General features: G+C 56.1%; 1 protein-coding gene across 5 annotated transcripts in view; it reads left to right on the forward strand.

Annotated features, from left to right (window-relative positions):
• Positions 1-21,283, forward strand: part of TLN1 (talin 1) — a 31,682-nt gene extending 10,399 nt beyond the window's left edge. For 4 of the 5 annotated variants that reach the window (XM_087869569.1, XM_087869567.1, XM_087869570.1 and 1 more), the window contains exons 11-58: positions 638-739; positions 904-980; positions 1,223-1,403; positions 1,584-1,697; positions 1,834-1,942; positions 2,173-2,381; positions 2,536-2,634; positions 3,020-3,070; positions 3,623-3,790; positions 3,971-4,265; positions 4,819-4,985; positions 5,794-5,922; positions 6,045-6,161; positions 6,254-6,367; positions 6,559-6,693; positions 7,063-7,191; positions 7,576-7,678; positions 7,799-8,007; positions 8,360-8,479; positions 8,687-8,884; positions 9,093-9,232; positions 9,402-9,495; positions 9,599-9,688; positions 9,796-9,918; positions 11,091-11,234; positions 11,676-11,837; positions 12,075-12,215; positions 12,308-12,489; positions 12,682-12,814; positions 12,908-13,009; positions 13,099-13,269; positions 13,364-13,513; positions 13,622-13,723; positions 13,803-13,922; positions 14,669-14,815; positions 14,985-15,151; positions 15,262-15,445; positions 15,540-15,665; positions 15,766-15,882; positions 18,261-18,446; positions 18,581-18,688; positions 19,188-19,293; positions 19,493-19,617; positions 19,710-19,835; positions 19,963-20,025; positions 20,135-20,317; positions 20,455-20,583; positions 20,713-21,283. In XM_087869569.1, the coding sequence (XP_087725695.1) occupies positions 638-739; positions 904-980; positions 1,223-1,403; positions 1,584-1,697; positions 1,834-1,942; positions 2,173-2,381; positions 2,536-2,634; positions 3,020-3,070; positions 3,623-3,790; positions 3,971-4,265; positions 4,819-4,985; positions 5,794-5,922; positions 6,045-6,161; positions 6,254-6,367; positions 6,559-6,693; positions 7,063-7,191; positions 7,576-7,678; positions 7,799-8,007; positions 8,360-8,479; positions 8,687-8,884; positions 9,093-9,232; positions 9,402-9,495; positions 9,599-9,688; positions 9,796-9,918; positions 11,091-11,234; positions 11,676-11,837; positions 12,075-12,215; positions 12,308-12,489; positions 12,682-12,814; positions 12,908-13,009; positions 13,099-13,269; positions 13,364-13,513; positions 13,622-13,723; positions 13,803-13,922; positions 14,669-14,815; positions 14,985-15,151; positions 15,262-15,445; positions 15,540-15,665; positions 15,766-15,882; positions 18,261-18,446; positions 18,581-18,688; positions 19,188-19,293; positions 19,493-19,617; positions 19,710-19,835; positions 19,963-20,025; positions 20,135-20,317; positions 20,455-20,583; positions 20,713-20,838 (6,573 nt within the window). In that variant the 3' untranslated portion in view covers positions 20,839-21,283. The remainder of the gene's footprint in view (positions 1-637; positions 740-903; positions 981-1,222; positions 1,404-1,583; positions 1,698-1,833; positions 1,943-2,172; positions 2,382-2,535; positions 2,635-3,019; positions 3,071-3,622; positions 3,791-3,970; positions 4,266-4,818; positions 4,986-5,793; positions 5,923-6,044; positions 6,162-6,253; positions 6,368-6,558; positions 6,694-7,062; positions 7,192-7,575; positions 7,679-7,798; positions 8,008-8,359; positions 8,480-8,686; positions 8,885-9,092; positions 9,233-9,401; positions 9,496-9,598; positions 9,689-9,795; positions 9,919-11,090; positions 11,235-11,675; positions 11,838-12,074; positions 12,216-12,307; positions 12,490-12,681; positions 12,815-12,907; positions 13,010-13,098; positions 13,270-13,363; positions 13,514-13,621; positions 13,724-13,802; positions 13,923-14,668; positions 14,816-14,984; positions 15,152-15,261; positions 15,446-15,539; positions 15,666-15,765; positions 15,883-18,260; positions 18,447-18,580; positions 18,689-19,187; positions 19,294-19,492; positions 19,618-19,709; positions 19,836-19,962; positions 20,026-20,134; positions 20,318-20,454; positions 20,584-20,712) is intronic. The other variant, XM_045780547.2, reaches the window with a different exon arrangement.
• The last annotated feature ends 1,433 nt before the right edge of the window (positions 21,284-22,716 follow it).

Below are 22,716 nucleotides of genomic sequence, written 5' to 3' on the forward strand. Positions count from 1 at the left end.
ATGTAACGATTACAGGACCATGGGGGTCAGAGTAGAGGAGAAGCTTTCCTGGAGAGAATTGATGCTTAAATGAAACAGTCTTTAAAATCAACAGGACAGAACCATCACCAGCAAGCCGAGCTCGCAGGAAACTTGGGGAGAGGGAAGAAAAAGGTGATAGAAAGAAAAAATAAGCCTCTTGTCTTTCAGCAGCAACTATATGATAGTCCCCCCCCCCCAGCTTTATATTTTGGTGTGCCAGATTGGAAACTGACACCGCCTTGATGAAGTGCCCAAGCGAAGGGACAAGAACTTCGTAAAGGCTGTTTTTCCATTTTGGATACCAGTGCTCACCCTCAGCTGTCTTTCAATGATAAATGTGTCTTCCCAGCTGTATTATCAGGGGGAGAGAGAAGAGATTTCATGAATGGCATGCATGTGAAACTATGTAGCACAAAGACTGCTTTTCAGAAATAAAGCGGTGCCCTCCAGGGAGGAAAATAAAGAAAGAGGAAATTGAAGAAGGATGGGCTTCTCCCTAGAGGGCTTTTGGCAGGCAAAGCCCCCTCACCAGCTCATCCATGGGGCTCCCATCCTACCCTTTTCCATCCTGGGTAGATGCGGGCTCTCCCACCAAGCCCCCACCTTGTCACCCTAGGATTTTGGGGACTACCAAGATGGCTACTACTCAGTACAGACGACGGAAGGGGAGCAGATCGCACAGCTCATCGCCGGCTACATTGATATCATCCTTAAGAAGGTGCGCACCCCAGCCTTCTCCTTATCCTCCCTCACCTTCTATCCAAGGTGGTCCTTTCAAAGCGGGGACCCAGGTTCTGGAAAAAGGCTGACTAGGGGAAAGAAGAGGCTGTCTTTTCCCTGTCTCTCTTTTCTTTAATTGTTGTTCCTTTTTCCTTCCTACAGAAAAAAAGCAAGGATCACTTTGGGCTGGAGGGAGACGAGGAGTCTACTATGCTGGAGGACTCAGTGTCCCCCAAAAAGTACGAAGGGAACTGGGCTGATCCCGTCCGTCAGGGGCAAGGACGGCAGGGCCTATCTCCCAACGACTGCTGAGGGGTGGGGAATCCCTAGGACAGTTCTTTAACCAGTCACAGGCTCTCATGAGACCTCACGCGCCCCCCCCCGCCCCAGACCACAAGACCTGCAAAGGTAGTAGAGCTGGGTGGGAAGGGGGTGAGACCGCAAAGTCCTCTGAGTGCTGCCCAGGGTGTCCCCTCTCTAGGTCGACAGTCCTACAGCAGCAGTATAACCGGGTGGGGAAAGTGGAGCACGGCTCTGTGGCCCTGCCTGCTATCATGCGCTCCGGAGCCTCTGGTCCTGAGAATTTCCAGGTGGGCAGCATGCCACCGGCCCAGCAGCAGATTACCAGTGGCCAGATGCACCGAGGACACATGCCCCCTTTGGTAAGAGTGCCTCTGCTGCCACCACGGTACCAGGCCTTTCTCCCCCGTCAGCTGGGCCCAGCCAGGAGCTAGGCAGTCTTTTCCCATGTCCCTGTTTGTATTCCTATCCCTAGCCTCGAGTCCTCCTTTACCTTCTCTTGCCTCTAAGCATTCCCTATTTCTCCAACCCTTGTGTTGCAGACGTCAGCCCAGCAGGCACTCACTGGGACCATCAACTCCAGTATGCAGGCTGTGCAGGCTGCCCAGGCCACTCTGGATGACTTTGACACTCTGCCCCCTCTGGGCCAGGATGCTGTGAGTATGGGAGGGAGGAGAGGCCAGCAGTGCTGAGGCTGGGACTCCCCAGAGGGAATGGGGTTAACCAAACCAGGGCAGATCCTGAGCTTTGCTTCTCTCTCTCTCTCTCTCTCTCTCTCTCTCTTTCTCGCAGGCCTCGAAGGCCTGGCGTAAGAACAAGATGGATGAATCAAAGCATGAGATCCACTCCCAGGTAGATGCCATCACGGCCGGCACTGCCTCCGTGGTGAACCTGACAGCGGGTAAGCTGGACGCCGAGCTCTCTGTGCGGCAGGGAGGGGAAGGAAGAGCGCGTGCAAGCATGAGTGTGACTGGCTCTGGGTGGGACCGCCCCTTGACTCATGGAAGAGTCTGCGTGCGTGTATGTCTCTCTCAGGATGTGTGTGTGACTAACGCCTCTGACTGTGTGCCTCCCCCGCCCATCGTCTGGCCTGCCCACCTCTCACTCCTGCCCCTCTTCCTCCTCCCTCAGGGGACCCTGCGGAGACAGACTACACAGCAGTGGGCTGTGCGGTCACCACCATCTCCTCCAACCTCACGGAGATGTCCCGCGGCGTGAAGCTGTTGGCCGCCCTGCTGGAGGATGAAGGCGGCAGCGGCCGGCCCCTGCTGCAGGCCGCCAAGGGCCTCGCCGGGGCGGTGTCTGAGCTGCTGCGCAGTGCCCAGCCAGCCAGTGCTGAGGTCGGGGGCCACGGGCTGCCACTAGGGAGGAGAGCCCAAAGGAGAAGGGGGCAGTCCAGGCTGCGGGGTGGAGACGTGGGACCTGGGGGCGTGTAGGACCGTGGGCATGCGGGCAGGGATTGGGCAGCTTCTGACCGGTGTCCACTCTCCACAGCCCCGTCAGAACCTGCTGCAAGCAGCTGGGAACGTGGGCCAGGCCAGTGGGGAGCTGTTGCAGCAAATTGGGGAAAGTGATACTGACCCCCACTTCCAGGTTAGTGATTTCTGCCACCCCTTCCTGGAGGTCATCTCTGACCCTGAATCTAGCTCCTACTCCTGGTACTACAAATTGACTTCTCAGAGCCGATCTGAACCTCTGTTTGCAGGGGATGACACTGGGAACCTCCAGTCCCTTTTTGGGGGGATGAGAATTCAGAACCCCTGAGTCCAAACTAAATCTACTAGTTCACCCTTGGCTGATTAATATTTTGTAGCCGCCTGTCATCTTTTCCTTGTCTTCCCCATGTATAGCCCTTGTCCCAAGTTAACATCTTGAAGCCCCCTCCTTGCCACCCTGAGGACACTGTTCCTCTAGCTACCCCTTCCCCACCCCATGCCAGTTTCCTCAGCTGACTTGTCATCCTGGATTTCCCACGCAGATATGTGCACCCAGAGGGGCTGGGGCTCGATCTCCCCCCGATTCCCCCACGGTAACGGCCTCTGGCCTGGGCCTTCCCAGCTTTGTCCTCTCTGAGCCGCATACACTCGCTCTGCACCTGTCCCCCAGCCTCCTGGGGGAGCAGAACATGCTGGCAGATGGGGAGGCATGTCACAGGCAGGGCTTGGGACTTGGGGTCAGGGAGGGTTGTACGGGGTCTCGCACTCCAGGGTGACTGCTTTCAACCAAGACTGAGAAGGAATGGAGGAAGGAAGCTGGGGGTGGGAGGGACCCCGAGAGGTATCTCTCTCCATCCCATTGTAACGGCACCGCCCCTCCCTCCCCATCGCCGTCCGAGTGTATCCGCCTCATGCATTTCTCCCTTTGGTGTAGGCTCTGTTTCTTTTGGTGTAGGTTTGTTCCTCGGTGAGGGTTCTGTCCTACTGGGCGCTCGAGGCAGGGGCTTGGGGTAGCTTCTGGTTGCTTCTGCATACACTGTCCTATGATCGGAGTCAGTGGGAATAATGAAACAGCTTATGCCTCTGAGAAGGGTCCATGGATCCCAAGCCCAATCTCAGGCCTGCTGACAGCTCTTTCCTCACAGGACGTACTAATGCAGCTAGCCAAGGCCGTGGCAAGTGCTGCAGCTGCCTTGGTCCTCAAGGCCAAGAGTGTGGCCCAGCGGACAGAGGACTCGGGGCTTCAGACCCAGGTCATTGCTGCAGCAACACAGTGTGCCTTGTCCACCTCCCAGCTGGTGGCCTGTACCAAGGTGAGCCCCAGAGGTTGCGCTAGCCTGTGCTGAGGGGCGATGGTGCCACACACGAGAGCCTCTCGTTTCACCTCTTCGGCTCCTCCTTACCTATCCCAGTGACTGTCGCAAACACCACAAACACCCCACCTCACGACTCCTTTCCGTGGCCTTCGTCTCTCACGCGCAGTTTGCCCGCAGGTGGTGGCGCCTACAATCAGCTCACCTGTCTGCCAAGAGCAGCTGGTGGAGGCTGGACGCCTGGTGGCCAAAGCCGTGGAGGGCTGTGTGTCCGCCTCCCAGGCAGCCACAGAGGACGGGCAGCTGCTGCGGGGGGTAGGAGCAGCGGCCACAGCCGTCACCCAGGCCCTGAATGAGCTGCTGCAGCATGTGAAGGCCCACGCCACGGGGGCTGGGCCTGCTGGCCGTTATGACCAGGCCACTGACACCATCCTCACCGTCACCGAGAACATCTTCAGTTCCATGGGTGACGCTGGTAAGGACACCACTCCTGGGAAGACAGCGAACCCCAGTGAGGCTCCCTGAGCCCAATGGACATTCCCTTGCAGACCCGCCACCTCCCCCTAAGGACTCAGCACAGTAGGCTAGGTGTTCAGTCTCTCTGAAACCTCCAGTTTGTTCTCTGTAAAGCAGGAACGTGGTCTGCCTCTGGTGTGTTTAGAGAATGTACAGAAGTCTGCACAAACGCAGCTGGAAGCTGGAAGGTGGCATTATTAAGAGTTAGCCTTCCCCACTGCACCCTACCCGCTCACCTCTGAAAGCCTTCACAATGGGTATCTGATCCTCTCAAGACTGTTTGCTGAAAATACCCATTAGAGACTGTCTTCCTCCCCATGTGAGCCCACTGGGGAATCTCCCTCTCCAAGATCCTAAACTCAAAAAACAACTCCAGGGAATCACTTTGAGAACCTTTGTCTCTCTTTAGCTGGCCTCAAGAGCAATGTCCACCTTGTCTGCACCCTTTTCCCCCACCCCTGTCCCCCTCACAGCGTCTCTGGCTTCCTTACTTGATTGTGTCCTGTCCTCAGGTGAGATGGTACGACAAGCCCGCATCCTAGCCCAAGCCACCTCTGACCTGGTCAATGCCATCAAGGCTGATGCCGAGGGGGAGAGCGATCTGGAGAATTCTCGCAAGCTATTAAGTGCCGCTAAGATCCTGGCTGATGCCACAGCCAAGATGGTGGAGGCTGCCAAGGTACAAGGCCTTTTGTGCAAACACCCAGACTGAGATCTGAAGGAAAGATCCAAATGGTCACCCTTTTCCTGGGTCTCGGGAGAAAAGCAGGAAATACATGAGAACAGATAGAAGTGCTCAGGAAATAAATGCACCCCAGGCTCCAGGCGGATGGCGGCCCAGATTTCGAGCCAGAGTGGCTGCCAGAGTGCTTGCTAACTGAAAAGGCGACCGTGCCCTTTTTCTTCCCCCAAGTCCAAGGTCTGCTGTCCTTATTTTCCTCTACTTTGCTGCCTGCTTTCTGGTCTCTCCTGGGAATGCACAGAAGCATTCAGTCCTTGGGGTTCCCCTACCAACAGTGCAGAGAAAGACAAGGCAGGGGGACTCAAGGTGCAGAAGACTGTCAGGAAGAAGCCAAGAGGCTCTCATACTCCCTGGGCTCTGGGGCTCTTCAGTTTGCAGGAGTAGCCAGGTCCCCTGATGTGGTTTTTGAGATCCCTGCTCTAAACTGTGTCCTCCTTGTCCCAGAGAGCCCTCCTCACCCCCATTTGCTAGTGGCATTTTGTGAGGAACAGGGAAAGACACATGGCTCCTCCCCCCAAGAGGGAAAGAAGAAATAATTCCACCTGAAAAGGGTCCAGAGGGAATCCAGGGCCCCCCTACACTTCCGTTTTGCCTGCCCAAGGCAGCTCATGTCAGCTGTGGTGACCTTTAGTGTGGATAGTTAGAAATGACTTCAGGAGAAGGTTTGAGTCTGGAGGGATCAGAGCAGAGCTTCTTTGGGGCCCACAGGGATGCTGAGTGATGACTGTCTTTCCACTTCTCTCAGGGAGCAGCCGCCCACCCCGACAGCGAGGAGCAGCAGCAGCGGCTGCGGGAGGCAGCCGAGGGTCTGCGCATGGCGACCAATGCAGCTGCGCAGAATGCCATCAAGAAGAAGCTGGTGCAGCGCCTGGAGGTGAGGCTGGGACATGAGCCAGGAGCAAGAGCGTGGGCACCGTGGGAGGAACAACACCGGGAGGGGCCGGAGACTGAGTGGGGGACCGCCTGGGGCTTGTCCTAACTACTCTGTCCTCACAGCACGCAGCCAAACAGGCTGCGGCCTCAGCTACACAGACCATCGCTGCGGCCCAGCACGCAGCCTCCGCCGCCAAGGCCTCTGCCGGCCCCCAGCCCTTGCTGGTGCAGAGCTGCAAGGTGAGACTCAGTGGGAGGAGGTGTGGGAGGAGGGAGACTCCCCCTGCCTCTGGTCTGTGGCAAGGTGGCTCTCATGATGTTTTCACCCACAGGCTGTGGCAGAACAAATTCCGCTGCTGGTGCAGGGCGTCCGAGGGAGCCAGGCTCAGCCTGACAGTCCCAGTGCTCAGCTGGCCCTCATTGCCGCAAGCCAGAGCTTCCTGCAGGCAAGGCACCCTCTCCCACCTCTCAGACAGGACCCTTCCCACCCTCTGAGTCTCCGAGCTCCCCCACAGTTTAAAGCTCCGCCAATAGCCTCCTTCCCAGACGGAGCCACAGCACTCGCCGTGTCCTAAGCATCATCAGTCCCTGTACCCAAGCAGATGGTACATTCATCTGCCCACCTGTTCCCCAACAGCCAGGTGGGAAGATGGTGGCCGCTGCGAAGGCATCAGTGCCAACAATTCAGGACCAGGCTTCGGCCATGCAGCTGAGTCAGTGTGCTAAAAACCTTGGCACCGCACTGGCCGAACTTCGTACCGCTGCCCAGAAGGTATGGGAGCTGGCTGGCTTCGGGGTGAGGGTAGGGGTGCGTGGGGGCGCGGTCGGTTAAGCATCTGACTCTTGATTTTGGCTCAGGTCATGATCTAAGGCTCATGAGATCAGGCCCCGTGTCGGGCCCCACGCTCAGCGCAGAGTCTGCTAAAGTTTCTCTCTGCCTCCCTGCTGTGCGTGCAAGCGCATCACACGCTCTCTTTCTCTCTCAAATAAATAAATCTTTAAAAAAAAGAGAGAAAATGAGGGTAGAGTTCTGGGATGATGGGGGTCTGCAGAATAACCTAACACAGGGGTGACTGTATAACCTGGGGCATCAGTGGCACACAGCAGTACCTCCTGTACCCAAACCCCCTTATCGCTGTAGGCTCAGGAAGCGTGTGGGCCTTTGGAGATGGATTCTGCACTGAGTGTGGTCCAGAATCTAGAGAGAGACCTGCAGGAAGTGAAGGCAGCAGCTCGAGATGGCAAGCTTAAACCCTTACCTGGGGAGACCGTAAGTATTCTTGATACCTCATTCTTGGGCGCCTGGGTGGCTCAGTCGGTTAAGCGTCTGCCTTTGGCTCAGGTCATCCCAGGGTCCTGGGATCGAGCCCCACATCAGGCTCCCTGCTCAGCGGGAAGCTGCTTCTCCCCCTGCCTGCTGCTCCCTGTGCTTGTGCGTGCTCTCGACCTCGCTCTTTCTCTGTCAGATAAATAAATAAAATCTTATTTAAAAAAAAAAAAAACTCATTCTTAATCAAACCCTGAAGTTTTCTTTCCCACTTGTACTCCAGAGCTGCCCAAAACCTTCATTTAAACTGCCAGCTGATCCCAACTAGCTTCTCAAGTTCTCATTTCCCGGTTCTTTCTGCCCCTGAGTCTCCCACTTCATCCCTAGATGGAGAAATGTGCCCAGGACTTGGGTAACAGCACCAAAGCAGTGAGCTCCGCCATTGCCCAGCTGCTGGGGGAGGTTGCCCAGGGCAATGAGAATTACGCAGGTATGTGGACAGGGCCAGGAAGGGGCTGGGGAGCAGGAGCTGAAGGAGGGATGGAGCTGACAGAGGAAGCCACAGGGATCGGGCCTGGCAGTAAAGGCACCTTTTCCCTTCATCTCCCAGGGATCGCAGCTCGGGATGTGGCAGGTGGGCTACGGTCACTGGCCCAGGCCGCTCGGGGTGTAGCTGCCCTGACGTCAGATCCTGCAGTGCAGGCCATTGTGCTTGACACAGCCAGCGATGTTCTGGACAAAGCCAGCAGCCTCATCGAGGAGGCAAAAAAGGCAGCCGGCCATCCAGGGGACCCTGAAAGCCAGCAGCGGCTTGCCCAGGTTAGCTCTGGGGAAGAGGCCACTTCCACCTACAGCTCAACCTGACTAGAGCAAAGTCTCATCCACACTGCTAGGCCTCTTCTCAGGCCTGCTCTTGCCAGCTCCTGTCTGGATTCCACCCTTTCCCTCAGTCTTGGTAGGAGTGTCTCAGCCTGAGGCGGGGCCTAGCTGAACACCAGGTTCGAGACAGTTTGATCACTGTCACTTGATACCCTAACTTCAGCTACACACCCCCTTTCCTCTTCACTTTTGGAGGCAGTAGAATGGTTTTTTCCCATGTCCCCATGAGTGGAGGAGGAACTCTCCCAAATTGTTTCCATTTTGGCAACGCCTTTCCCCTTTTCCACCTCAGGTGGCTAAAGCGGTGACCCAGGCCCTGAACCGTTGTGTCAGCTGCCTGCCTGGCCAGCGAGATGTGGACAATGCCCTGCGAGCAGTGGGAGACGCCAGCAAGCGACTCCTGAGTGACTCGGTAGGAAGACCAGGAGTGTGGGGGGCACATAGGAGCTGAAGAATTCGAAATTTCTCCTTCCACCTCTAGACCTCTCCTTGACCTTGACTTCCCAGATTTACCCCCTTTTATTACTCCCAGGCTCTGTGCCCACCTCCCAGCACTTGACTAAACTCTCCCTCTCGTCGCTCCCTATGCTCGCTTCTGACTTTCTCTCCGACCCTGCAGCTTCCCCCCAGCACCGGGACATTTCAAGAAGCTCAGAGCCGGTTGAATGAGGCTGCTGCTGGGCTGAATCAGGCAGCCACAGAACTGGTACAGGCTTCTCGGGGAACCCCCCAGGACCTGGCTCGAGCCTCAGGTCGATTTGGACAGGACTTCAGCACCTTCCTGGAAGCTGGTGTGGAGATGGCAGGACAAGCCCCGGTATGAAAAGGCACAGGGTCCAACTCAGCGGTTAGGCGAGAGGTGCCCGTGTGACTGCTCAGTCCTCACCTTTGCCTGCCTCCCTTCCTCCCCTCCCTCCCCTCTCCAGTCTCTAGCAACATTTGAGTATCTGGGACAGAAGAGCCCTTTTAGAGACAGATAAGAAAGGACTGACTGGACAATGTGTTGACCTTTTCGCCTTCAACAGAGCCAGGAGGACCGGGCCCAGGTCGTGTCCAACTTGAAAGGCATCTCTATGTCTTCGAGCAAACTCCTTCTGGCTGCCAAGGCTCTGTCCACGGACCCTGCTGCCCCCAACCTCAAGAGTCAGCTGGCTGCAGCTGCACGGTAAATAGGAGCTGGGAAGCCCAGCCCCGCAATGTTGAAGAGACTGGGGAGGGGACATTTCCTGAGAAGTCCCACCTTAGGAGTGGTTACACACAAAAGAGAAATAGACACTTCCCGTCCAAGAGTGATGACCTCTGCGTGCATCCACTCAACCTTCTGTTCCTCCCAGGGCGGTGACTGACAGCATCAACCAGCTCATCACCATGTGCACCCAGCAGGCTCCAGGCCAGAAGGAGTGTGACAATGCCCTGCGGGAATTGGAGGTGGGCACTGGGCAGGCTGAATGGTGTGGAGGCTGAGGAAGGTATTCTGGGTTTGGGGGTGAAGGCGGTGTCTTGAGTCCTGCTTTGTCCTCCCCCTGTACAGACAGTCCGGGAACTCCTAGAGAACCCGGTCCAGCCCATCAATGACATGTCCTACTTCGGCTGCCTAGACAGTGTGATGGAGAACTCAAAGGTGAGTGAGGGCAAGGGGGGCGGGGGGCAGGAAGATGGGATGAACCAGGGGCTCCTTTGCCCCTCTGAGGACAGGGACGGATTCTCCTACTACCCTCTGTTTCTCAGGTACTGGGTGAGGCCATGACTGGCATCTCCCAAAACGCCAAGAATGGGAACCTGCCAGAGTTCGGGGAGGCCATCGCCACAGCCTCCAAGGCCCTCTGTGGCTTCACCGAGGCAGCCGCACAGGTTACTCCCCCGCGACGGTCCCTGGACGGTCCCCTGCTTTCCCTCCCCTGCCCCCCTAACAGCCTGACGCTCCCATAGATAACCAAGAAGTGATGTTTGCAAAACCAACTCTGTGGAAACTGGATTTCTTCCTCCTCCTTCGTGGAGATGTTTGTCAGCAACCATAGAATACCAACAGTTCTGGTCGCTGTCACCCCTGAACCCCTGGTACCTTGGGTTCTGATGACATTGTCCAGTCATGGGCCCTTTTCCAGCCCTGGCTTTCTTGGTCTATGCTAATTAGCATATGCAAGCCCTTTTTCACATTAACTATCACTTTATTAAAATAGTACCAGTGACTGTATTTCCAGTTAATTGAGTCACCACTTAGCTTTGCCTTTTTATGCATTTATGAAGATGGAACAACCTGTTAGCTGTGAGGGTACTTTGCTTTAGTACTTAAACCCTTAAGGCCGACTGGCTTGTTCATCTCGGACTGTTCCCTGAAAGCCTACCAGCCTGCTCCCTCAGTCTCTCCTACCTTCCTTTGCCCTGTTCTATATGGCCTATTGGGTGGCCTAGTCTATGTGGTGTGACTTATTTCTGGAAAAGCATAAAGAGCAAGAAGCAGAGTGACCATGTTTGAAGTATAAATCAAACCTTCTGATGGTCTTCTAATCATAAAAAATCGTTGGCAACCGTTATACCCATCCCTTTCCTCTCCAAATCTCTGAAGCTTGGAGGTGGTGTGAATATCAGTGGTCCTAATATCCTGCACAGTTTTCAGACTCTTTCAAAGGGGCTTTGCCTGCGTGCACGTGTGTGTGCGTGCACGTGTGTGTGTGTGCGTGCCAGGGTGGCTTTCAAACTTTTTGACTTCTACTTATGTTAAGCAGTACTTCTTACCTTACAGTCCCCCAGATACACATCTACATAGAAGTTTGATGAAACCCTTACCATGTGGTTTTCCTTTTTTTTTTTTCCTTTTTAACCTGAAATGTTCAAACACATTCAACAAAACAGGAGAGGTTTTTTCTTTTTTATAGTCTGATTGTCATTTGTTAATATGCCCCCGCTCACATAGTACCCTGGCTACTAACTTACCCCTGCTCCCCTTTGTGCCCACTGTCACTGGTCGGTCCCACCGAGAGATAGCCTTTCTTTCTCAGCCCCCTACCCCTCTCTCTCCCCAGGCTGCATATCTGGTGGGGGTCTCTGATCCCAACAGCCAAGCTGGGCAGCAAGGACTGGTGGAGCCCACACAGTTCGCCCGTGCAAACCAGGCAATTCAGATGGCCTGTCAGAGTTTGGGGGAGCCTGGCTGTACGCAGGCGCAGGTAACTTAAGGGAACAGGTACTATGGGCAAGTCTGGGAAAGGGTGCCGGGCCAGGATGGACCGGCCCAAGAGGGAGGTGTGGGGGCGCATCTCTGACCTTCCATACACAGCTTCTCTGGGGGTAATTGTCTTCTCCTGCCATGTTTCTTGTCACTCTAGTTACTGCTAAGTTCAGAACTTCTCTGTAGATGTTTGAGTTCACTCTCCTACTTACCCTACTACAGCTTCTCCATCAGTGTGTCTGTCTTCCATCTCCCCCTTCCCACACCCTGTTCATCTTTGGGTATCTCTGTCTCCCAAATCTTCACTTCTCAGGTGACTCCATCTTTCCTCGTTAGACTTCCAGAGATCTTGCTCTCCCTCCAACCTGCGGGCTCCTGTCTGGGTCATACCCTTCCCTCCTGCCCTCATCGTGGCTCTTCCGCGTGTCTGTCTCCACAGGTGCTCTCTGCAGCCACCATTGTGGCCAAGCACACCTCTGCACTGTGTAACAGCTGCCGCCTGGCTTCTGCTCGTACCGCCAATCCTACCGCCAAGCGCCAGTTCGTACAGTCGGCCAAGGAGGTGGCCAACAGCACAGCCAATCTTGTCAAGACTATCAAGGTTGTCAGTGTTTGAAATTCCCAGCCTCCCTCTGACCCGTCCAGTCTTCCTCTCCCCGAGTCCCTGCCTTAGTCCCTGAGGCCTTCTATCACAGCCCGTCTGCCTGAGCCCAAGCCCTTCCGTGTTCATGCTGGTCATCACCAGCCTCTCCCCGCCCCTTTAGCCCAGGAAAGGAGACCTGGGCTTCACCTCCTTTGCCTACAGTCAGTCCTGAGGGCCTGTCACTCCCACTTCCAGGCGCTTGACGGAGCTTTCACAGAAGAGAACCGTGCCCAGTGCCGAGCAGCAACGGCCCCTCTGCTGGAGGCCGTGGACAATCTGAGTGCCTTTGCATCCAACCCTGAGTTCTCCAGCATTCCTGCCCAGATCAGCCCTGAGGTGAGGCGATGTGAAGGGAGAACCGATGGGCCGGCTGCCCCCTCATCTTTGCAGGATATTGAGACTCACCTCCCTGCCTCCTCTCTCCCCAGGGCCGGGCTGCCATGGAGCCCATTGTGATCTCTGCCAAGACGATGTTGGAGAGTGCCGGGGGACTGATCCAGACAGCCCGGGCCCTAGCAGTCAATCCCCGGGACCCCCCGCGCTGGTCAGTGCTGGCTGGCCACTCCCGGACTGTCTCAGACTCCATCAAGAAGCTCATCACGAGCATGAGGTATTGCGGGGGTAGAGAACCGGTGTGACTAGAGAACATACACTGTGGCAGAACGGGGGCAGGGCGGGTAGTGCAATTAGATGGGATCGTGTTGGAGACCTGTTGTCCAAAATTTGGGGGATATGGGGAAAGATAGACTAGCCTTGTTTTAAAGGGATGTTCTTGGTGTTGGAGCCTATGATGTGTCTACAGGGACAAGGCTCCAGGGCAGCTGGAGTGCGAGGCGGCCATCACAGCTCTGAACAGCTGTCTGCGGGACCTAGACCAGGCTTCCCTCGCTGCAGTCAGCCAACAGCTTGCTCCCCGGGAGGGAATCTCTCAAGAGGTAAGGGAGAAACGGGTTATATGAAAGGTTGCGTCTGGGAAGAGAGGCCCTGTTCCAGGTCACAGTCAGGGCTCAAGCCGGCTTCCTTCCCAGGCCTTGCACACTCAGATGCTCACTGCAGTGCAGGAGATCTCCCACCTTATCGAGCCGCTGGCCAGTGCTGCACGGGCTGAAGCCTCCCAGCTGGGACACAAGGTACCCGGCGAGACAAGTGGGGAGTCCCAGGGCAGGGCAGGCGAGGGTTCCTGGCCCAGCTGACCTCCACTCGAACCCCTCCGCCTCAGGTGTCCCAGATGGCACAATACTTTGAGCCGCTCACCCTGGCTGCAGTGGGTGCTGCCTCCAAGACCCTGAGCCACCCGCAGCAGATGGCGCTCCTAGACCAGACGAAAACCTTGGCAGAGTCCGCCTTGCAGTTGCTGTACACAGCCAAGGAGGCCGGCGGGAACCCCAAGGTACTGAGAGCGGGAGGGAGGGGCTGCTACTAGGACGAGCTCAGAGAAGCGGGAACACCAGAGCCCCCCTCCACTCACTCGCTCTGCCCCCCAGCAAGCAGCTCACACCCAGGAGGCCCTGGAGGAGGCTGTGCAGATGATGACAGAGGCCGTAGAGGACCTGACGACAACCCTCAACGAGGCAGCCAGTGCTGCTGGGGTTGTTGGCGGCATGGTGGACTCCATCACCCAGGCCATCAACCAGGTGAGAGTCCTGGGGTGCCTGCGGTCAGAGGCTCCCCAGGGCCAGGGTCCCTGAGTTCGGTGTCAGAGACCTGACAATCAATCTCCTCCCTCCATCCGCCCCCCTCAGCTAGATGAAGGACCAATGGGTGAACCAGAAGGTTCTTTTGTGGATTACCAGACAACTATGGTGCGGACAGCCAAGGCCATTGCTGTAACCGTTCAAGAGATGGTGAGTTTGGGAGAGTGTAAGAAGGCTACCCCCGGGGAGCTTGGTGTGAGCATAACTTTACTTCTTCTGTTGTCACCAGGTAACCAAGTCAAACACCAGCCCTGAGGAGCTAGGCCCTCTTGCTAACCAGCTGACCAGTGACTACGGCCGTCTGGCCTCCCAGGCCAAGCCTGCAGCTGTGGCTGCTGAGAACGAAGAGGTAAACATGGGGGCAGCTGCCATGAAGGCCTCCCCCTCCCCGCCCCTCACAGAAAATAGTGGCATGCCCTTTGTCCCCATCATGTCAGCCTCCGGGGCCATCCCACCCTTACTCTGTCTAGCCTTCTTGAGAAAGGGGAACACCCCCTCAGGGCCACTCCACTAAAGAGTGGTCAGGGCTTGTATAGGGACAGGATCAAAGTCACAGGGATAGAGGAGACAGCTGACAATCTAGAGATTTCCTGGTCTGCTGACACCCCTCTGCGACTGTGGCTGCTTCTCTGCTATCCTGCGGGTCTGTAATCTCTTCTTAGTTCTTCCTCGTTGCAGACCCATGAAGTTCTTCCTTCCCTAAGCTGCTGGCTTTCCAAGAAAGCAAGTAATTGGATCTTACTACCACACACCTAATCCCCAGCCCCAAACCCCTCCTTAACCACATCCAGGCCAAATTGTAATCCGTGGCCCTCTGATTCAAATACCCCAGCATAAAGTGCTTCTTCCCCACCTCCTCCCTGTGCTTAACATAATCCTCACCAGTGGGTGCTTGCGTGCTATTATTTTCCATGTGTAGGAGGTGACCTCCTGCCTGAAGGATATGAAACAGGAAACCTGTGTGCTGGGCACTTTTTCTCACCACCCCTTTAGTCTACGGTGCATGTTCTGTTAGGTCCTTCGTGACTCCTCCAAGCACAGTGGAGGTCCAAGTGCCTTTTGTAAAGCCCATCTCCCTTTCCCATCCGCTCGCAGATAGGTGCCCACATCAAGCACCGCGTGCAGGAGCTGGGGCACGGCTGTGCCGCTCTGGTCACCAAGGCAGGTGCCCTGCAGTGCAGCCCTAGCGACGCCTACACCAAGAAGGAGCTCATAGAGTGTGCCCGGAGAGTCTCCGAGAAGGTGATGGCACTCGCCGCCGTGGACTGGGCACTGGCTCCCCAGCCCTGCTGCCCTTCCCATCCTCTTCCCGCCTTCCCAGCCCTCTCCTCCATCCCTTCTCCTGGGCACTGGTGACCTTCCCCTTCCACGAGGCACTGACCAGAGTCACCATGTGCCTTTCCTCCCCCAGGTCTCCCATGTGCTGGCCGCGCTGCAGGCCGGGAATCGTGGCACCCAGGCCTGCATCACGGCCGCCAGTGCAGTGTCGGGCATCATTGCCGACCTCGACACCACCATCATGTTCGCTACCGCCGGCACCCTCAATCGCGAGGGAGCCGAGACTTTTGCTGATCACCGGTGAGGAAGGAACTGGGCCTCCTGGAGGCAGGGTGGCGGGTGGGGCCAGAAGAGGCTGGAGGGACTGGCGGAGGCCTGCGAAGGGCTGACTAAGCCGGGCCCTCCCTCAGGGAGGGCATTCTGAAGACCGCCAAGGTGCTGGTGGAAGACACCAAGGTCCTGGTGCAGAACGCAGCCGGGAGCCAGGAGAAGTTAGCACAGGCTGCCCAGTCCTCTGTGGCCACCATCACCCGCCTCGCCGACGTTGTCAAGCTGGGTGCAGCCAGCCTGGGAGCCGAGGACCCTGAGACACAGGTATCCAGCTGATTCCCCTAATTCTGGCCAGAACCACTCACTGCCTGTTCCCCCTTTCCCTCCCACGGACCGGAGCCTCCGCTCTCTCATACAGGTAGTGCTGATCAACGCAGTGAAGGATGTGGCCAAAGCCCTGGGAGACCTCATCAGCGCAACAAAGGCTGCAGCTGGCAAAGTCGGGGACGACCCTGCTGTATGGCAGCTCAAGAACTCCGCCAAGGTCGGAGGGGAACGAGAGCAACATCAGGAGAGGGGCGGATCACTGTGCTTCCTCCTGTTTCTTAACGTGACGCCCTCTGCAACTCCTCTGATGCCCCCAGGTGATGGTGACCAACGTGACATCGTTGCTCAAGACCGTGAAAGCCGTGGAAGATGAGGCCACCAAAGGCACACGGGCCCTGGAGGCAACCACAGAACACATACGGCAGGAGCTGGCGGTGAGCGAGAATCTGGGGCACTGGGGTCTTGGGTCCGACAGGGATCGTGACAGACTGTGAATCTGCATTTCAGGTATTCACAGAAATGTAAACAGTCACACTCCTTCTCCTCGCTCACAGCCAGACTTCCTAAGTGAGCTGCGCTGGTGTCTTTCCCCTCCTCGCCTACTCCTTAGTGAGCATTTGACGCCTGCCTTCCCCCACCCTCCCGCTTTCGCCCGCCACCAGTGGCCTCCGAGCTGCCACATTCTGTGGCCTCTTCTTGGCTTTCATCTTCTTCAGACATTTTGAAATCATTTGACTTTGTGAACAAGCCTCTCTGGAACTCTTTCTTCCTTGGCCCTCCGGACACCGGCTTTTGTCTTGCTTCTCCAGTGCCTCTTCCACAGCGCCAGCGAGCCACCTCCGGCCTAGTGAACGCCGAGGCCGGCCCGAACTGCTGCAAATCGCCTTTCTCTGTCGTCTTCTTTGGCATGTTTAACCACTTCCATGGTCGTTCTCTAGCAAGTTGACTTCAGTTCTGAGTTTAGTTATTCTTAGCTGCCTGCTTGACAAACCACCGAGATGCCAGGCCTCCCAGCTTCTGGCCAACAAGCCCCTTCCTCTTAGGATGGTAGCCGCCTCAGTCACCTGTGACTCTCCGGTCTCATTCCCCGATCTGGGCCATGGCTCGTCCTCCCAGCCCTCCTCTCCCATCCCCCTGCAGGCACCCTGCTTGGGGTCCTCATCCGCTCTCCCTCCACTTTGCTGCGCGGGCTTTCTGCCTGGGACTCTCCTCTCCTTCAGTTGCTGCCATTCTCACCTCCTTCTCATCTTACTCATTTCTGAATTCACCTTTCTGATACGGTCCTTGGCGATGCCCAAACTGAAACTCTTAGCTTTCTGTCTCCCAAACCTGATCATTCCCTCGTCTTTCCCATCTTGGTCAGCGGCACCTTTTAATAACTCTGATCCTAAAGGCAGGAATCCAGCTGTAATGTTCATTTTCCTCTCGTTCCTCACATCTAAGCACATCGCTGAGATGTGTCAGCGCTCCCTCCCGGTGGATCTCATTTTCTCTTTTCCCTGCCCCCACCACCTCCACCTTGTCCAAACCATCACCAGTCCTTTGGTGCGTTGATGCCATAGCCTCCATCTGCTCTGCCCCCTCATTCACCCCTCCCATGCGCTCTCTGTACACAGGAGCCAGAGAATATAAACGAGGTTATGTCACTTCACTGCTTAAAACCCTTTAGTGAGTGCCCTGGCGTCTGTGGTAAAATCCACACTCCTTACCGTCACCTTCCAAGCCCCATGGCCCCTGCCAACCTCCCCCGTCTCCTCTCGTCCTGCTCTTCCCCCTTCCACAGCCCCGGTCCCTGCACTCTGTCCCTTCCTTCCTGTTGCAGGCCCTCACACTTGCTTTACTCCAGCTTTCTGAATATCTGGCTTCTCCCAGTCCTTCAGGCTGCAGCTTAAGTGTCCTCTCCTCAGGGGCACCTAGCTGGCTCAGTCAGTGAAGCATGCTACGCTTGATCTCAGGGCCGTGAGTTCCAGCCCCACTTTGGGTGTAGAGATTACTTTGAAAAGTAAACTAAAATCTTTAAAAAAAAAAAAAAAAAAAAAAGCCCTCCCCTTAGAGAGGCTTCCGCAGCTGCCTACCTGAGAAAGGACCTCATTTTTATTTCTCAGCACAGCACCCTCTTTATTTCCTTCACAGCTCAGGTCAGTCTTTCTGCTCATTTGCCTATTCGTTGTCTGTGTCGAAAACAGTAGTGTAAACGCCATGAGAACAAGGGCCTTTTCTCCTTTATTCCCCATTGCACTCCTCTAACACCTCACACAGAACCTACCACCTGCTGATTTTTAATAATTTGCTGGATAAACACATATATCAAAATATTTTTATTGACTTACTTATTATGTAAAATTCTAAGTTTCTTGATCTGATATTCAGGGCCCCAACAACCTTTTCTCCACCATCCCTATAATTCTGGAACATTTCTTGATACTCTCTCACTTGACATCCTGGTTATTCATGGCCCTCTGTGTACCTAAAATGCCCTTCTGTTATCTAGGTCTCTTAATACCCAGCCCTTGCCCTACCTGTGCCACTCACTCCTCCAAGGCTTCTCTATCACTTAGGAATGAAAACCTAGCTCAGAGGTACTTCTTAAATTTCAAACAAATAAACTCTTCCCAATCACTTCAGTCAGAAATGAGCAGCAGCCTTATGTCAGCTGTGATGTGTGAACTCCTCCAAGGACCCGATCTACAATAAGTACTCGGTGAATGCCGGTTATCAAGCCGGTGGATGAATGGACAGATGATACAAGGAGAGTGCTACATTGTCTTAAGTCCCACTCACCGTACAATTTTTCTTGTTCGACCCTCAACAGGTCTTCTGTTCCCCAGAGCCACCTGCCAAGACCTCCACCCCAGAAGATTTTATTCGCATGACCAAGGGTATTACCATGGCAACAGCCAAGGCTGTTGCCGCTGGCAACTCCTGTCGCCAGGAGGACGTCATTGCCACAGCTAATCTGAGTCGTCGTGCTATCGCAGATATGCTTCGGGCTTGCAAGGTAGAAACCCTGATAGGGAGGCGGAAGTCCGAGGCAGTGCGGCAGCTCTCGGGCAGAACGTGGGAGGGGAGAAAGTGCAGGGGCTCCGGGGGCCTGGGGCTCTTCGGGATCCTCACGCTAAGTCTGTGGGCTAGGAAGCAGCTTACCACCCAGAAGTGACCCCTGATGTGCGGCTTCGGGCCCTGCACTACGGCCGGGAGTGTGCCAACGGCTACCTGGAGCTTCTGGACCACGTGCTGCTGGTAAGGAAGGCGGGTGGTCTGCTCCTCGTGCCAGCCTCCCAGACGACCGTCCTCTCCCCACGTGCTTCACACCCCGCTCTCGATTTGTTCGTTTAGATCGCCCCACCCCCCTTCTACTTCCCAAACCTGTTCTCATTCCCAAGTCTCCCTTCCACTGGGGCCCCATCGTTCTTAGAATCTTTGGTTTTCCCGCTCACCTCTTCCTCCTCATTTCTCTTATCTCCTCTCTTCCCACCTGACCGCCCCCTTCTCTACCTTCGTCTCTTCTTCTCATTTCATCATTCTCCTTGCTCCTTGTCAGCCGGTGAGTGACGCACCTCCCGCTGTGTTCACCATGTGTGCGGCGTGGTGCCAGGAGTGCACCTGCGAGGCGGTGTGGGGTTTGAGGGCTGCGGTGTTAAGCGGTCTCGGCAGGGGCAGGGGTCACAGTCGGCCCGTGTCTTAGCTCTGGTAGAAGCTGAGATCTGATGCTTCCTGCTCCCTGGCCTCTCTTCCCCAGACCCTGCAGAAGCCAAGCCCGGAACTGAAGCAGCAGCTGACGGGACACTCAAAGCGTGTGGCTGGTTCGGTCACTGAGCTCATCCAGGCTGCTGAGGCCATGAAGGGTGAGGGGTGACCAGGGGCAGGGAGGGAAGAGAGCCTCTGTCACGGGGAGATCTCTGCCTCCTGGCTGCGCTGCTCTGAGCCGGCCTCTGCCCACATTCCCCACAGGTGCCGGGGGCTGGTGCTACTAACCCTGCTGCCCGGTGCTCCTGACCTCCCTGCTCTGCCTTAGCCCTTTTCTTCCTCCCTTCGCCCCACCAGGAACAGAATGGGTGGACCCAGAGGACCCCACAGTCATTGCTGAGAACGAGCTCCTGGGAGCTGCGGCCGCCATTGAGGCTGCAGCCAAAAAGCTGGAGCAGCTGAAGCCTCGGGCCAAACCCAAGGTCCGTCCTCCCCCGTCCGTCTTTCCGCCCCTCCTGGGAGAACGTGCCCACCTTGACTTTGCGTCTCTCTCTGCAACCTTTGTTCGTTGTAGGAGGCAGATGAGTCCCTCAACTTTGAGGAGCAGATACTGGAAGCTGCCAAGTCCATCGCGGCGGCCACCAGCGCCCTGGTAAAGGCGGCGTCAGCCGCCCAGAGGGAACTCGTGGCCCAAGGGAAGGTACGCACTCGGATGCCCGGAAGAATGGGCACAGCAGCAGTGTCGCTGTCCATCCTGAAATTGCTGGCGGGCTTTTACACACCTACGGAGAGCACAGGTCTGAATAGGCCTCCTCTGTCCTCCACAGGTGGGCGCCATTCCAGCCAATGCACTGGATGATGGGCAGTGGTCCCAAGGCCTCATTTCTGCTGTGAGTACACCGTACCTACTAGGCCCCTCAGCTAGGGAGGCTTGAGAAGCCCGGAGAGGGGAAGGACCAGGGCAGGAGGCGTATTCTGACCGAGTCCTCCTCACTGCAGGCCCGGATGGTGGCCGCAGCCACCAACAATCTGTGTGAAGCCGCCAATGCAGCTGTGCAAGGCCACGCCAGCCAGGAGAAGCTCATCTCATCAGCCAAGCAGGTGGCTGCGTCCACAGCCCAGCTCCTGGTGGCCTGCAAGGTCAAGGCTGACCAGGACTCTGAGGCAATGAAACGACTTCAGGTGAGGAACCCTGACCATCCGGCGGTACCTTGGGCTGTGCTGCTTTAAACCGTGACCCCCAAGACGTGCTTCTCTGTGAGGGAGGAGAGCGACTCTCAGCTGAGTTCCCAGCCTCCCACTGCCTTCCCTCTGCCCAGGCTGCTGGCAACGCGGTGAAGCGCGCCTCGGACAACCTGGTGAAGGCGGCCCAGAAGGCCGCAGCCTTTGAAGACCAAGAGAACGAGACAGTGGTGGTGAAGGAGAAGATGGTGGGGGGCATCGCCCAGGTGAGCTTTGCCCCAGACACCCTGAAGGACCCTGCCAGCAAGGCATTCACGCTGCCGGCGCTGGCCCCAGCGCCCCTGCACCCTAAGGCACACGCTCGCTGAACCGAGCCCCTGATCTCCATCCCTCAGATCATTGCCGCACAGGAAGAGATGCTTCGGAAGGAACGGGAGCTGGAAGAGGCGCGGAAGAAGCTGGCACAGATCCGGCAACAGCAGTACAAGTTCCTGCCTTCAGAGCTTCGGGATGAGCATTAGGGCGGCCGCTTCTATTTAATGCAGACCCAGCCCAGAGACTGTGCCCGCCGCTACCAAAGCCTTCTGGGCGGTCGGCCCGGCCCGCCCAGCCCCAGCACTCCCCAGAGTGCCTGCCAGACCCCGGGCCTGGGCCTCCCCAGTCCCGCTGCACATCCCCTGCCCCCTCCCTGACTCCAAGTGCCTTCATGCCCTAGGGCCCCCTAAGTGCCTGCCCCTCCCTAGAGTATTAACGCTCCAAGAGTATTATTAACGCTGCTGTATGTCAGTCTGAACCTGCCAGGGCTCCAGCCCGCTGCACCCTGCCAGCAGCTTCCAGCCAGTCCCCACAGCCTTGGCTCTACTCCTTTTTTGATACTGTCTACCCCCACCCCCAGCTATCTGTGGGGGCCACGGGGTTGTAAGCCCCAAACAGGTCATGCTCCAATAAAGGTGATTCTGCCTGCAACCCCTGCTTGGCTTTGTGAGGAGACGGGAGAGTCCCCTCAGGGAAAGAGAAGGTGGAGGAAAGAATGTGACTCTGTTCTATCAACAACTTCATCTGGCTCACAAATGGGGTGGGGTACATTGTGGCATGCTGCCCCCTGCAGCCCCTTCCTCCTCCTCACACCCAGTCACCATAGTTGGGAAGCTGAGAAGTCCTATTCCTGTTGTCCCCTTAGCTCACTGGCCAGCGCCTACGCCTCACCAAGTGTCGTTCTGCTGGGACAGCAGCTGCCACTGCCCTTTGTGGCTACCAGGGACACTCTGTTTTTTTCGTAACTGCTCAGAGTATTTGAACAAATGCAGTTCCTGGCCAAATTCAAGGTTTTCAAAAGCAGTTTTGCTGAAAAGAATAAGCCTGTAAGTTACAAGTGTCTGAGCCTCAGAGAACTATGACCACAGATAAGGTCCAGGCTGTTAACAAGCAAAGAATCCACCCTGAGGCCGCATCTCGTAGTTTCTACTGCGGGGGCACTCGTGAGCCCTCCAAGGCCTTGTTACTTGTGCCTAGAATACTACTAGAAGAAAAAGAACTGAAAAAGCTTGATCCCCATATAAGACTTCATCAGGGGGCACAACTCTCCTTGTGGCCAGGCAGGTACTGGTAGCCCTGTTCCAGTTGCCCTGCTAATCTGGAGGTTACGTGGCAGGAGGCAGTCAGGGAGGTGAGTGTTGTTTCCACTTCCTTCCGCATTCACCCCCTCTGCCCACACGGCACGGATCAGGTGGCGTCCTCTCAGGTCTGCCATGATTCTCATGCGTGATTCTTTAACCAGCCCTGTTGCCCAGTATATTTCCTTGTCCCTCCCTCCAAGTAAAATAAACATCACCCACTACTATTCTTGGGCACATTTCACCTCCTTGAAGCCACAGCATCTTCTACTCCTACCCCATCAGAGTAAGTTTAAAGTAGCTGGAATTACTTTGTCCTCCCCAGAGCAGCCCTTTAGGGAAGGTGCCAGCCTCCTACCATCACTCCTGACACCTGTGATTAATTCATTCAATATTTGCTAAGCCAGGCCCATGCTAAGCACTGGAAAATACAGATGCATTATCACCTCTCTGACGCAGAGGCCTGGCAACTCCAGTGCATACCACTGTGGCCCCCTCACCCCAGATTCAATGTCCTAGCATCGTGAGTTGGGAACCGTAGAGTTCAAATCCCTTCTACAACCTCCCCAACGAGTGGTAGTCCAGACTGAACTCCTCCAGCTATCAGCCCAGGACAGCTGCTTACTCCTGCCACCACTTCCCTGCCATGTCCTCAGGAACTGGGACCAATCGCACACCTCTCACTAGTGATGCCCCGGGGAGCCTTCCAGGGAGAGGCTCAAATACCCATCAGACCAGCCGTTCTTACAATGTGGTCCTCAGGGACCTCCTGGTACCCAAAACCCT

Source organism: Ursus americanus, chromosome 18, assembly GCF_024610735.1.
Source record: "Ursus americanus isolate L20-20 chromosome 18, mUrsAme1.1.p, whole genome shotgun sequence".
Lineage (NCBI taxonomy): Eukaryota > Metazoa > Chordata > Mammalia > Carnivora > Ursidae > Ursus > Ursus americanus.